This window comes from Anopheles marshallii, chromosome 2 (assembly GCF_943734725.1).
Source record: "Anopheles marshallii chromosome 2, idAnoMarsDA_429_01, whole genome shotgun sequence".
In the NCBI taxonomy this organism is placed as follows: Eukaryota; Metazoa; Arthropoda; class Insecta; order Diptera; family Culicidae; genus Anopheles; species Anopheles marshallii.
Window position 1 is genome coordinate 40,738,725 of NC_071326.1, and position 15,772 is coordinate 40,754,496.

At 47.0% G+C, this 15,772-nt stretch overlaps 1 protein-coding gene across 1 annotated transcript; it reads left to right on the forward strand.

Moving 5' to 3' along the window:
• The first annotated feature begins 6,767 nt into the window (after positions 1–6,767).
• Positions 6,768–14,810, forward strand: LOC128710257 (ABC transporter G family member 20). The gene is made up of 10 exons (XM_053805302.1): positions 6,768–6,889; positions 11,125–11,421; positions 11,489–11,708; positions 11,810–12,177; positions 13,268–13,502; positions 13,581–13,945; positions 14,030–14,118; positions 14,213–14,389; positions 14,453–14,539; positions 14,599–14,810. Exons 1-10 carry the CDS (start codon positions 6,780–6,782, stop codon positions 14,808–14,810), a joined length of 2,160 nt encoding a protein of 719 aa, XP_053661277.1. The 5' UTR covers positions 6,768–6,779.
• Positions 14,811–15,772: the final 962 nt, after the last annotated feature.

Here is a 15,772-nt window from a genome sequence, read left to right on the forward strand (position 1 = left end):
AATCGATAGGTCAGACACCTCCGAGCACAGTTTGAAGTAATCGGGTGAGAAGATGGAAAAATGATACACGCTTCACCGCCCATCCATCGCGTATCGGTTTCCATTGCGTACAGACCTCGACTTTTGGGATTTAATTACCGAGGGCGAAGGTGGTTCGATGCCGGCTGTGCTCCAAATTCCACCACCACCACGCGAGCGGGAGGCACAATTTTCCCAAGCGCCATGCGTAGGCGACCGGTTTCTCACTTTTGTTTTTTTGTTGTTGTTATTCCTATTTTTGGCTTTTTTATATCTTTCACCCAGACATTCGATCGGTTCGCAAGCCGGGGGGCAAAACCGCAGCCGCTCCCGCCCCTACCGGTTACGGAGCTGGGTGTGTGATCTTGAAGTAACATGCGTCCCCGTCCCGGAAAGCGACCCAGATGTCACAACCTAAGTGTGTCACGGTGTCCAGCAGGGGTGTGCACCGAATGATCGGCTGTGGCGGATGTGAATGACTTATTTAAATATTTATCGATCTATCTCGGACGGGTCGGGGTTGAGCAGGAAGCGAAGTGTACAGCCACGTATGATCTAACGCATCCTAATGCGAGATGAATGTGCAGTGATGTAAACGCACGTTTGCTGTGTGTGCTTTGCACATTTTTCAATCACACGCATTCTGCCACAGGAATGCTACATATTCGCTGATGTATGATTAGAACGGAATTCCTAATGCGCTACATCCATCAGGTAAATCGAATTGATGCGTTAAGCATCTTACAAATTGTTGTCTAGTGTTTTAAAAAGGCGGTTATTATGAGGGTCGCTTGTTAGGATTCGAGTTGGTTCCTAAACACGAACGAAACAGTGCGTCATGCTTATATAAGATGGCGTAAAGGGTGTAATCAAGATCGTTATTCTGTATCATGGGGCTCCATCTACGCCTTTAATCAAGCAGAATGCAGATAGTTGATCTGCTTATAAATAATGCATTACAAATGTATTTACCAAAATGTTTGCAATTTTTATAACGGTTATTTATTAACAAAATTTTGGATTATCGTACTCCATTGTTCTAAATACGGGAAAAAGATATGTGAGCATCAGTTGATTTCGAATGATAAATTATAATTTTGATAAGGTATGGATGATTTTTCACACGCCCATAAACTACAACAAAACAACAACGAAAAACCGTTATGCTAATACATGGAATGAAACTTGGGTGTCGCTCAGTGGTCGGCAAACAAACTTGCAGTCGAATATTATAAAACTACACATTTTCCAGTTTCAAGCAGAGATAAAAAAAAATATGAACGAAAATAAAAGTAATATTAATATTATTGTTACATAGTAATAGCTTAACAACTGTATCCTAACAATGGAAAGTTTGATTAGAACGGAAGAGGAGATTAAATCAAAGTGGTGAAGTGCGAGATTGAAGCAAATAACAGCACTACCCTTTACTCTTTATGACCAACCGTAGAGCACCTAGTGCGGATAGTTAAAGGGGCACGGCGTAGTGATGGGAAAAGTTCCGAAAACAAGGATCGGACGCTCCAACAGGTTTTTTAACCTACAGCGGGTTAAGCCTCTTGCTTAATCGGAGATGCACAAGAAGATACATTAAACAACAAAAGTGCTTAAAAAATTATTATGAAAGTTCAAAGGAGCGATATTTGGAAAATCGTTCCAAGAAGCAAAATTTGAAGCATCATTCCAAGAAGCGATATTTGGAGCGTCGTTCGAAAGAGCGATATTTGGAGCGTCGTTCCAAAGAGCGATTTTTGGGGAACGATATTTGAACAGTCGCTCCAAGGAACGATACTTGGAGCGTCGTTCCAATGAGCGATATTAGGAGCGGTATCAGAAGGGAACTAAAAAGGGAAGTTTGTTAACCTGATGTCGTTCACTCCAGATAAGGAGCAAAACCGTTCCATCAGGATCGTTCTTTACTTCCCTTCACTGCTGATGGTGGGTGGAGCGAGAAGGAACATAAGAGTAGATACAAAAGAAAGAAGCGCGGGAGCATCTAGGTGATCGACAAGTTGGGATAATTCCTACGGAAAATAAGCTGCCAAAGGTTTAGAACAACCAGATTAGGGTTCAAATGGTTTTCCAAAATGTCAACTTACATAACATTATACAAGTGTGTTAAAAGAACCGACAAAACACTCTTACCATGGCTGTTGTACACTTCGCATATCAAGAAGGATAAAGTTTTCAATAATCTTGTCCTTAAAACAATGGATATGCGATTCCTATCAGTTTACAATACAAAAAAAATATCATAAAGTGTCTCTAAAGCATTTTTTATTAAATTATTATTATTGTTTATAAAAACCTTAGCGAGGTACCATCATTTGGCCCCACCAGGCGAAAACGATCAATTTTAATTTATATATTGTTGCTTCAGATTAAATTCAATGAAAAGTGTTCATTCAATGCACTAAAATATTTGTTAAATTATTTATTACCATCTTGGCACCAGATGGATAAAGCTGGTTGAGGTTATTTCAGGGCGCAGTAGAGTGTGACGTAAACCTCAACCGAACGCAACGGATACAGAAAGATCCCAAATTCTCAAGGAGTTTTCTACACTGTCTAATATTTATTCCAATATTCTCATCAATCAACAATATGGTTTAAATACAGTTACAATACACGCTACAATTGTAGCAACCTTGGCATGGGAAGGATCTTTATTGACGAAGCGCAACGATGAAAATGGCGTATGCGGCATTCGATTCGATCTTTGCCGACCACTGGTGTGGTTGATTTGAATTAGGGAGTCTGTGAAGCAACTCATCGCAGCCTACTACTTAAAGCTCTGCTGCAACAGTATACACTCCATGTTTTCCCTTTCGATCAGCACACACATTAGAATGTTCTATCTCTCTCACGCTCGTACACCTCCATATCGAGCCCATATGCAAGTAGCAATTGCATGAAAATGCATCATTAAAACCACATCACACCATAAGCGATTTCCGAATCCGACCCATTCCGATGGCCAATCGGATGTTGTTCGGACATTGTGCAACACACGCGTACGCTGCCGCTCCACACTGCGGTGCAACGCCATATTTAAGGACCTGCACACACTTGCGTTTGCTGGTGGTGTCCAAACTGCTAGCCGCCCCCTCCCCGGCAAGGGTTGCACCTTTGGGCCTTTGTTTTTGAAGGTGAACCGGTGCAAAAAGTAAATGAACTTGCAAATCGAACCACCGATGGAGCAGCTGGAGGTACAGGTTTTGCAACCCGACCACCGAGCTGACGTAGCTGGGAGCCGGTTCTATGGAGAATGCACGCGGATTCGCGTTCTGCGGGGTTTGGCGCGAGTGCACCAGATGACCACGGTGGCATTGAACGCGGTGGATGGCGTGGATGTGGTACGATTTGGAAATGGACAGGACTTGGCAAAGCCATCACCGCACGCTCGTGACACTCGTCCGGATCGGACAATCACCGACGCGTTGATGGATAGCGGGCCCGCAAGGATGGGCAGCAGGTGGGAGGCAGGCACTGTGCCGCGATCGTTTAACTCCTTCCTCGGGATGGTTGGTATGGCCGCAGGTAACCACGCCGCACGCGTCTCTAATCACCTTGGTGCACGATACACTCAGGCGCAGTAACGAGAGATGGCGCAACCACCGCGCCGCGTACTGAACTGTGAACCAATTAAGCGCGCACAGAGGAGAAATTGGAGGCTACTAACACTACCCCCCGTCCGGTCCATCATCGGATCGGTGCACCAATTATGACCGCTTGTCTATTGCATAAATTCAGCCTATTACGTGTGTGAGATGGGGGGGGGGATTAACCGATTCGAGCGTGCTGTAGGTGTGGCGCGAACATCATCCGAAAATGTGCATATCCGATGTGCAAAATAAAAGTTCCGCCCTGACGCGCCCCGAAAGTACCCCGACTCGGCGAAGGAGTGGTACCCTTGAAGCCTCTTTACAAAACGGGTTACCGAATTCCACCCGGTCTCCCCGTGCCGCGCGGGAACTGCCGAACGGAGCGCAGCAGGATCGCGGTCCCCGATGATCGATCGATCGGGGCCCCCTGTCACAGCTGTCCTTCTAAAGCCGCGTACTTACTTGCGACGCAGTTGGTTATGTTCGCAAGTGCGCGCGTGAACGCGTACGGTGCGACCTTGAACGGTGTGATTATGTTCAAGTTTGCTTCATTAATCGCCAGCCCGACAAACGGCAAGGGCAGTGGGATGTTGTCTTGCAACGTTGGTACAAAGTGCGTAGTACACACGCACCGATCTGGTACAACGATCCTCCACATTCCGGCATATTTCGCCGTGCGATCCTCACGTCTGGCACACGAAGAGAATGTCTCCACGGATAGAGCGAAAGAGAACGAAAAAGATACAGTGCGAGAGAGAGAGAGAGAGAGAGACACGGAGGGGTGATAGAGAAGCAATCATTGAACACTTACATCATCCTTCGATCGTACAGATGCGCCACTTCGACATGGCACACACGTCAAACAGTCCGGACCGATCGGTTGGCGAGACGGATGCCGAATCACTTACATAAGCCAGTGCCGCTGTATGGGTTTACGGGGACGGGACGACAGCACACAAACGATCCCGACCTTACGCGTGTTACGTTTTTTTTTTTCTTTCTTCAGAACGATTGTTTACTGAAAAGCTTGTGCTAGCGTGCGAATTAGCCCCGCACTGTTTGTCAAAGGTGGGCACTGGTGCCTTCGTTTGCGAATAGCGCGAGGTGCTTCAGCGCGACTCGAGCGATACTTGATCGCCACTCGGGCAATGGGCGTACCGCTGTACGGTGCGCTTCTTCGTGATCTGTTTGCTGAGTTGGGCCGTACCATTAGAGAGATCCTTCACCGAATGTTTACGACCGTCGTTTCTGCTGCAGTCGCAATAGCCGCGGCAAGCGCCACTTCTATTCGCTTGCCTGCCCCGAACCGGAATGTTTTCCCGTGCGTCGAGGGCGGCCGAAACTGGATCACCGGTCGCCTACAACCTACATTTGGCTTGGCGCACCGGGCCTTCGCGAAGGTGAACGAAAGTGAACGTGAAATCTTCGCGTCCTCCACAGCTGCTCCGGACGGCGACGTAATGTGAAAGCTTTCCACATCTTCGCTGTCAACGCAGCCACCATCCTCCGTTCCGTTACGATTCCTGTCTCTCTCTGATGCCTCCTGCCAAACGCTGAAAGTGAATCGCGCCACTCTCACGTCTTTCGCTTTCCTTCGCGCCATTATCGGTCGGGTTTGTGGTTTCGGAGTTGCCTTTTTTCCCTTGCCTTTGCTTCGCATTTTTCGCCTCGCGGAACGAGGCCAAATCACTGCAGAAAGGTGCGCGCGGCTTCCTCGCCATCATCCATTCCCCTTGGGCGAATACGTTGACCTAGTAGCACTGGTTAATGACCCTTTGCAGAAACGCCCGTTTCGTGACGCTATGTTTGTGAGCGGTGCCGCCCCGAAGGCTGGCTGTGTTCGCTCATCATAAGATTCTCGCCAGAATGGGCATACGGTCGAAAAACCGGCTGGACGGGTTCATGTGCTACCTTGCCCGGGCAGGTGTGTGCTGCGAATAAAGAAGAATACTTAAAAAAAAAACAATATTTACCCTATCAACTGTCACCGCTTGCGTTTGACATTTGAGATGAGTAATTAGTAAACAAGAACGCAGCGAACAGCTAGTGGGGATTGGGCACCTTATTTGCAGCCTTGTTAGCGCTCTCTTTCTTTTCCATTGTGTCCGCACAATACGGACCGTCTGCAGAACGAAAGCTTAATGTCCCGACTTCTTAAATCTGGACGATAGCCATATAAAGATCAAAGAATTTCATTTCGCAAGATGATTGGAGCTTATTTATTTACGGACAACATTCTGCCGTAAATGTGGGTTTTATAGCTGTGGCTTAGAGGCTCCCACGCTTCGGTGAATATAATCAGCTATTTAAAAGCCTAATACTCCAAACATTCAACCGTAAACATCAATGAAAAGATCACGCTTCGATAGAATTGGTCCCGAACGATAGCCCGTTACGTTGGTGAATATTCCACACGCATTCGCCCAAAATGTATGCTAGACCTAGATGTGATGACATATTTTATTCTATCAGACGCTACGACACGCCAGCAGGAGAGCTCGTTCGACGCAAGAATGAAAGTTCGTCCAAATGAAGGAAACGAGATGCGAGTCAAAAAGGTTGTTTGTATCACACTTTCTTGCTAATCAGTAAGCCTCACAACGTAAGTCCACGTGCGAGATTGTTCCTGGGTGCTGTTGTTTTAGATGTGCCGGTTTTATAACTGCCGTGTTTACTACTTAAGCTTCAAATATTGACCACCACGTCGAGCCTGTTTGTGGCTGCAACAGTGCAATTAGATACTAAATGGGTACATACGCCAATTACCGGGGGCTAACTTTGTGTGGAGAATCTTCTTGGCATAACGACCTTTTAGGTCAAGTCGTCGGCCATTGTTGGTTTACGAGGTTTATTTTACTCCGTCGCCTGATAGTCTATCCAGCCCGTCCGAGGAATTGGGGTCCGGGTGGGATTTTGGACCGGTCCTGCCGTATGAAGACGGGCGCCGCTAACCAATACACCCCAAAGCTAGGCATAAAAGGGGGAAAATAAAAATGTACATTTCATTCTAGCCCTGATCAAGAAATGATTAATGAGACCCATTAGTCGTTAGTGTCCTTGAAGGGAGTTTCTTGAACCGGCGTCTTAACTTTCGATTCGTTTGTACCTCTTTCAGGACGTCAAGAACGCGACCACAAACAAACAACAGACTCCAAGATGACTGCGGTGGAAGTAATATCCGGCTACAAATACTACGGCAAGGCGAACGATCCGAACAAAAAGATCGTTCTGAATCATCTCAACATGAGCGTTACCCGCGGCTCGATGTAAGTAGTCCTGCTGGTGCCAGGTGTTTCACGTTTTGTGCTGGCACAAACGCAAGGTGTTGCGCACTCCCCTTTGGCCACCGGTCTGGCCGGTTTCTAGAGGGCATCGGTGGGAGCTTTTGTGTGGGGCAAGAATGTTTTAATGAACCACTCGAAAAAAACCCCACGATTGGATAAGCGAGGCGCCCCGAAAAAGGGAAATCAGGATGGAGGAAACAATACCGACCGGGCCGGACATCAAGGTGTTCGATGCGGTAGAAAGATGGATGCGCACCATCGTGGACAGCAGCATCATCATGGAAAGCTTCGTTACGAAGGCCAGAGTTGAAGTTCAAGTGTGGTTTACAAGGATGTGGACGCGACCGGGCCAGAGGTGGGCGTCCTCCAGACCGGGTAGCGTTACAAAACCTGGCTCCAAACCGTGATCGTTGCTCGGACTCGGGCCCTCCCCGGAACACAGGCGGCCGGCAGCATTGGGGCATCGAGTCGTTCACGGTCAACGACAAATTCTCCCTCGCCTGCACGAGATCTCCGATCGGTTCTGTGTCGTTCGTTCCCTTTCGAGACACATTTGTTTCCAATCCGGTGGAATATTATCAGACGGGTGGGCACGATGCGAAAGCCGTTTTCACTTGCCCTTCGTATGGGCCGGTGTTTCCTTCTGAGCCGTGGTTCGTTCGAGGATTCTTCTCTTCTGTCCGATGGGAAGATATGCAGCCACGCACGGTGCACGTTCTGTTTGTTCACAATGCAGCCGGGGGTTTCGAGCTCAAGTTCATACGCAAATGCGAAGATCACGCAACCGTGGACGGGGATGATCGTGCCGCAAGGGGTTGCTGTTGGTGAGAGCTTACTAGAAAATTAAATAACATTCGGTGACAACTCCTTGTAAGGCTTCCACGTGAGCATGATGTGTCCTTCGATGTGCGCGTTATGATAAATGTGCTGCTCTTTCTTACCCACGGATGAGGGGAAAGAGCGGCAAAGTTAACACATTATCCCAGTGTGAAAAGTACATGTCAAGGCCATGTGTTCCACGTACGCAGATGTGTTCCATGAGGCATTCGGGTGACCACCCGTATACACAGCCTCCCCGCCTTCACAGGCGCTCGCCGAAGGGGTTTATCTTCATCATCATGGTGTGGTCATGGTCGGGATGAAAAAAGGCAGACGGCAAAGGTTACATCTTCGCCAATGGTGGAGTCGAAACCACTGCTGGCGTACACCCCACGACTCACCGCCCGATGATGGATGGGTTGAAGGAAACTGGCCAGAAAGAAATTTAGCGATCATCTCCGACAGCGCTTTGTCTAGCGTGTCATGTCTTTCACAGGAATGTTCAGCCTGTGCGTGGGGTGTTAAGAGACTTGAAAAGGGGGGAAAAAGCTGTACAAACCCCCAAAACCTCATCCAGCACAATCGATACAGTCACAGCCTGGCGGACCTTTATTTTACGCCTAGCGCTTTCGGGGATATTGCCAAAAGCTCTGTTACATAAACGGGCGGTAAGGTTTTCGATTTATGGCCCCGATCGTGGCACCGTGTCATAGAGAACCGGTTCAGATGTTGGGAAATGTAGGAAGATGGAACAAGGAAGAAAGGGAATCCGTGTACGAGCGGCGTAGCGCAGCTCTAATGTTAATCGTTCATTAACTATTACACGTCGCTTCATAGGAAGGTTCACCTCCCGGGGATCAAATGACGATAGAACTAATAACGATTACTTCTATCGAAGCGAGTTCTGTTATCTGTCCCGTCTATTAACCGCACGCCATGCGTAGATAAAGCTCGCCAACGGGTTATACGGCTTGTGTCACCATCAAACCATCGCTTTTTCGTGAGTGTCGTAAATGCATTGTTTCACGTTGCGCAACGGCGTGGATTAATATCTCCATTCTTACCGCAACACGGCCGAGTGACAACGTACCACCCGGGCCGGCCGCTGCCCGCGTTAATTAATAGGTGCCATTAATTACCCGACCGCTGGCCATCCGTCCACGGAACCATCACTGTGCGGCACACTGTGGGTCCACTCTGACCCATTTCAAACGGCACCAACACCAAGACCGTGAGACAATGCAATGCAGCCAACACCGAGATAGAACCGACTGGAAGGTGGAAAGTGAACTGAAACCATAACCTTCCCGTTTTCTCGCCGGTCAACGTTTAATGCCCACCCGCCTTGGTAAGGTTAACGGCACACCAGCACACTCGTGTCACTCGTTAGTGAAGTGTCCATTTTGTTGACGCGTGCGGTTGGTAGCAGTTTTCACAGCTTTCAAAGCAACAAAAAAAAAAAACATAACCGAAATTACCGCTACCTCCCTAAAAATGCATTGCAGGCCTTGTCTGCTGATTGCGTGAGCCGGTCCGGTACGGTGGGGGTAAAGGAAATGAGTCACACTGTGTTGTGGGGGGTTGATTAGGTTTTTGGCTTAGCTTGTCGACGATACATACACACACAAAAAAAAAACCTATGACCTCCTTCTAATCGATTGGTTTTTAAGCCGTTTTCTATTTTTTTTATTGCGGTTCATTGCTTCATCTGTTCGGCTGAGCGCGTTGGTGCGGGCTGATTGGCCGCTAAGGAGGGTTAATGTATTTTGATCTTCAGCGTTGCACTGGTGGAGTTCGGCGCAGCTTGAACAGCTTTTGCTGCGTTCTGCATTTTACACCTTCAAAAGGGGTGGGATAGTGTTACCGAACGACACATTCTATGCTGATGCGATGCGTACCGATCATTAGAATGTACCGACAGGTAATTGGAGATCTTGAGAAGAATTATCGATTGAAGTTTCCAGCAGTTTCTCCGCTCGTGATGTTGCTGTCAGATGCAAGAGATTATGATATCTGCCGGCCGTTGAATCCGTGTTCTTGTGTATTGCCTACCAGAACCGACTGGGTAGTAGTAGGTAGTGGGATATAAAGGTTAGTAGTGAGATATGTAAATATTCGCGAATCTGAATGAATTTTTAAATTTAATAAGTGAATCTGAATCTATATTAGAAAGATTAAAGAAACTTCAAATATTCTTGATTGCTCAGGGATTCATGAGTCTTTCGAGATTATTGTATTTAAGTCAGGCGAGGAGCATCCACTGTGCTACTATCATCCACTACTAAGCAACCACGGCAGCCTCCAGTACCAATAATGGGGTAGATCACGGTCAGAATCAGTAGATCTAAGCCAGATTTTTTGTATGCGTTTTGACGTTTCCAGGCTTATCCGCTTACAGCTCGCCATACAAATGGCAAGCCGAGTTAAGCCTAGGAAAGAAGGATTAGATTGGTTTCTCAATGAAAGTACCCAAGTACCCAAAACCCAAACTCGACAAATGTCAAAACAAAAAATTTTGCTAGCTAGCCTGAGCCAGGTTAGGCCAAGTTTCCCGTGTGCGAAAAAGGTAAACAAATTTTTTTTAGCGAAAAGAACTAAAAAAAGATTATTTAAACAATCAGACTTGTATATTATTTCAAATACATTGAAATTAAAATCAAATTACTAAACTTAAATCGATTTTTCTCAAATTTTAGTTTCACAAAAATGATCCCTTGTGTCATTCTTTATGTCAAAATACTATGTCCTTTACGAATCTGTACAGAATGATACAGCCCGGTACCTGGATTATTTGACAGATACAGGCTTAATGCTTAAGCTTTCTAACTTTTGGGATGATCTACCCCAATATTCAGAGAAATATTCTGGAATGCAATATTCTTGATTGTTTCTGAAATTATTGTCTTTGAGTCAGGCGAGGAGCATCCACTGTGCTACTATCATCCTCTACTAAGCAATCGCGGGAGCCTCCAGTACCAATAATACTTGAACAACTTGCCACAATTTCCAAGCCTCTGAGGGCCATTCCGATAGAGGATCTCCAAGCAACTTGTCCACTATGGCCCTATTGGGTAACTCCCAGTCCATCAGTAACCGCTAACCTCTTCACTTCAACTAGATCCTGATCATGGGTTCTGTGGATGTTGAGAGTTCGTATGAAAGTCCAGAAATTCTTCTGGGTGTATCCATCTCAAACGAGAGGGATAGGGATGCCACTTTTTTTTAAAAAAAGACAGAGTCCATGTTTCAGAGATGTATGTTGACAACTAAAAATGTAGATGTTCAGTTCAACAGCATGCAGGCTCTAATAGTCACCCTGTAAGACTTTTCCGAATACCAAATCTTCATAGCTTCCTTCATTCCACCTTAGTAATAACCTTTCCCATTCCCATCTACAGTTACGGACTTCTGGGTGCCTCCGGTTGCGGCAAAACCACACTACTGTCCTGCATCGTGGGGCGAAAGTTTCTCAACGATGGCGAAATTAACGTGCTCGGTGGAACACCCGGCACAGCCGGTTCGGGCGTGCCAGGGCCCCGGATCGGCTACATGCCACAGGACATCGCCCTCGTGGAGGAGTTCACAATCAAAGAAACGATCTACTATTTCGGCAGAATATATGGCATGTCGAAGGAGAAGATCCGCGAGCGGTACAAACTGTTGAAGCACCTGCTGGAGCTGCCCGGTGACGATCGGTAGGTGTTGCTGGATACGCCGGCGCTTTGGAGCGTTTTCGTTGAAATGGTCTGCCCTTCTTCCTAGGTACGTCGGCAACTGTAGCGGTGGTCAACAGCGGCGGGTTTCGTTCGCTGCGGCAATGGTGCACGAACCGGAGCTGCTCATACTGGACGAACCGACCGTCGGGCTGGATCCGTTGCTGCGCGAAAAGATATGGCAGTACCTAGTCGAAACGACGAGTACAAGCAAAATGGCTGTGATTATAACGACACATTACATCGAGGAGGCAAAGCAGGCGGGTTTTGTAAGTATTTGCGGTCGGTGTGGCTGTTGCCGGCAGCCTGTGCCGGGGGCGTAACGGCGCGACGACACTTAACGCTTTCCACATCGAACTCCACTGCGCAGATTGGGCTGATGCGGAATGGCATACTGCTGGCGGAGGACACACCGACCAATATCCTGGAGCGGTTCTCCTGCACGTCGCTCGAGGAAGCGTTTCTCAACCTCTGCCAGAAGCATGGCCCCTCCGAGGAGGCCGACCGGACGACACACCAGACGCAAACGCTACGAGCGATTGCGGGCGCGCAGGACCTTAAGAAGGTGATACCGGCGCTGACGACGAACGAACAGAAGGCAAAGGACGGGGGAGGCTTGTTTGCGGAAAAGCGAAAACCACTCACCAGCACGATCAAGGAGCTGGTTAGCTTCACGAACAAGCGGCGCATGAATGCACTGCTGTCGAAGAACTTCCTCCAGATGGTCCGACAACCGGCGTGAGTAGTGATGCGGATGGATGATGTGGCTAGGGAACGTATCGTTCGTTTCCAAGCCGGGCATAACAATTCTTTCCTGTCCAATGTGTGTGTGTGTGTAAGTTTGTGTGTGTGTGATGTTGTTTGGAAGGGAAGGCTGAGTGAGATGTGAACAAAAGTGTGTTGCCAGAATGATAGCTCATATTCGAATTTTTCTACTACTATTTCATCGCCATCTCCATTATCCATCCCTCATAGAACGTACCATCGATCAAGCAACGGACACAGCAGGACCAATAAGACACATGACTACGTACATGCGCATGGAAAAGTGCGACGTTTCAGTGTGTGTTTGTGTGGGTTGTATGTTGGAGATTTTGGAAATTGGGGCCAAAATCGTATCCCTCCTTGTATATACCCCAAAACATTGGTGGACTATTAACCATACCGTACTACCGAACTTACGACACCTTTACAGTGTAAATAGAGACCTTTATTAAATGCAACTTTCCATGCAACTTGAACATTATTAGTTACACAGTAACAAAACTTTTTCGATTTCTAATAGAAAAAAATAAATTAACTTAGTTAAATTATCATCTTTAATGTAAAAATACTTTTCAAAACTTAATATATAAAAGACTTAACACGAGCTTATCGCTCATGGTTGTGAGGGTTTGTCTATTGGGTTAATAACACCTGAAAGTATGCAATTTCTGTCCTTAGTCGATGCTTTTTGTCGACTGGTGATTATGACTACTAAAAGGCATACTTTCAGGCGCACTCACTCCAAACACAATGCAGTGAGTCGTCGCGGGGAGTAATTTATTACTATCATGATAATTTAAATCTATAACGTAATGATGTTACCCAAAACAAGCCCTTTTCTAGATGACGCCGTTTAGAAGTACAAGAACGTAGAACGCGACCGAACAACTACAGCACGTTTCGTTCATTTTTCCGCCACGTTCTTTCATCGCCCTCAACAACAAAAACACGATCTTCAAACAAACTTTGATCGTGCGTACATACCAGCGTGTTGCTCTCATGTAAACCGGGCGCTTTTGTTTTCGTTTTCGGTGACACTCGAAATTGCGCCACCACGAAACAGCGGGATGGTCTTCCTGTTCCTGTATCCGATATTTCAGCTGGTAAGTTTCTACATCGCGGTCGGCGGCAACCCGAAGGATCTGCGGCTGGGGATCGTGAACGACGAGCTGGCAAACATTCGGCAGTGTTTCAACGAGTCGCTCATAACCACCTACTACCGCGAGGACTACGACTGTGATCTGTACAAAGTATCGTGTAGATTTTTGGAAAAACTCAACCGTAGTGTAGCGATACAGGTAAGAGGGTGTTGTTATACGGTTGCTGGAGTGCTGGAGTGACTTACACATGCCTGTTCCGGTTTCCATCCTCTGCAGGAATACTACGACACGTACGAGGATGCGTATCGCGATGCCCGGAAGGGCAAAATTCTTGGGTTCATACACTTCTCGGAAAACTTCACCGAGTCGCTGCAGGACGTGCGGGACAATGTGCGGGACGCGGACTACGGTTCGTTCCACACGTCCGAGATAAAGGTGTATCTGGACAAATCGGACCAGCAGATTACGTTCTTCATCGAGAAGAAGCTGCTGCAAACGTATCGCGAGTTTGCCGAAAGTCTCATGTCCGACTGCCGGTTGCCGAAGCAGCTTGCCAACATACCGATCACCTTCGAGACGCCCGTGTACGGCACGTTCGATGAGGAGTTTACCGACTTCATGGCACCGGGTGTCGTGATGACGTAAGTAGCGCGTTCGGTCGAAGCGCGCGCGTTAATGACTGATGCGTAATTGCGGGAGATGCTTTTTTGTTTCGCTTCTTGCAGGATGATCTTCTTTCTGGCTACGCTGATTACGGCCACCATCTTCATCACGGATCGGTTGGAGGGAGTATGGGACCGAACGATCGTGGCCGGTACGTGTGCTAATGCCCCGTGTGTTCAAATGGGAGGAGTCGCGTCAACTTGATGTTCTTGTCCATTTTCTCTCTCCCTTGTTCCTGCACACAGGCATTACGGCACTGGAGCTACTGCTGGCACACATTATCACACAAACGTCCATTATGTTGCTGCAGTGTCTGGAAATTATTCTACTCGCCACATTCCTCTTCGATGCACAGAACCAGGGAAGCAACATCACTGTCGTGGGCCTGTTGATGCTTTTAGGCTTTGCCGGAATGCTGTACGGTAGGTGTTCAAACAACATCCCCTGCGATAAAGTTGGAGTCTAATGTTCCGCTCCCGTTGCAGGTCTACTAATATCGATCTTTTGTGATGCACATTCAACCGCGAACTTTATGGCGACCGGTAGCTTCTATCCCATGATCATCCTGTGCGGTAAGGCGATCGGTTTTCATTCGCAAGGCACGTTACTAATCGGTGTTACGCTGTTACAGGTATAATGTGGCCCCTGGAGGGTATGCCTCAGTATCTGCAGTACGTTGCATACTGCTTCCCCTTCACCATTCCATCGATAGCGGTGCGGAACGTTCTAACCAAGGGTTGGAGCATCACCAACTCGCAAGTGTACATGGGATACGGTGCGGTGGGCGTATGGATCATAAGCCTACTATTACTGTGCCTGCTGGGATTGAAGATCAAGAAATAGTTCAACATGGACCGTATGGGGTTTTTACGATTAACGGGGTACGATGGGGGTTAATGTTTTTTTTTTTGGGGTATCAGCTATATCTATAGTATTTAATATTATTGAAACCAACAGGGCAACCACGCTGGAATGCAAGTTTCATGCTCTCCCTCCCTTCCCTCCCACCCCCGAACCCGCTTAATACCCTATTCCCCGCACTAAATATTAGATGGTAGGGAATAAGTAAAGTGCAAAACACGGCTTTACGGTGTATCGGTACTGTTTACACCCCACGGTTTCCACACCCCATTCCTTTGCTCAACCTGGACTCACGCGTCCCACACGATGGGGAAAAACAAAAAGCTATTTAATCGGCGCGTGTGAATGCTTTCTTTTGTACATAGACCATTAACATTAATTTGCAAGCTAATGTCGCACGCACTTGCGCGGATCTACAATCCAAGAGTGAGTGTTTAGTATTTTGTGTGTGCGTGTGCGTGCTGTTTTAAGTAACATAAGGATTGCATACACATACACAATACGGCTGGAGAGGAATAGTACTAGTAGTGCAGAAGTATAAAGAGATTGTGCAACCAAAACAAGATAGGACGCTTCTATTAGTAATGCCCGGTACACGAATGAATAGCAGTGGTAGAGATGTAAGTATCTGTTGGAAGTCTGTCTGTGTCCTAGGTTTAAGAATGTTTCGTAATATGTTTTTTTTTGCTTATTTTGTGTTATGTAATGAGAAAAATAAACAGAAATGCTACACAAAGCTGGTTCCACTTGTTGCGTTCGCATTGCTTTTCGGTCCTAGGAGAATTTCACAAATTTCCGAAACTGGTGAACAAAACTATGCATATCGTCTATTGAAATATGTTCTGGGTTCTGGATGGCTCTAGCTCGTGATAGATAAGTGTATAAACTAAAAGACCAATTAATTAAAAACTTTTATCCAAAAAGCAAGATTCTCAAGCAAAAAA

Coding starts and splice junctions, on each gene's coding strand:
- LOC128710257 (XM_053805302.1), top strand. CDS start 6,780: ATGACTGCGGTGGAAGTAATATCCGGCTACAAATACTACGGCAAGGCG. Junction 11,422..11,488: donor GAGCTGCCCGGTGACGATCG/GTAGGTGTTGCT, acceptor CCTTCTTCCTAG/GTACGTCGGCAACTGTAGCG. Junction 11,709..11,809: donor AGGCAAAGCAGGCGGGTTTT/GTAAGTATTTGC, acceptor TCCACTGCGCAG/ATTGGGCTGATGCGGAATGG.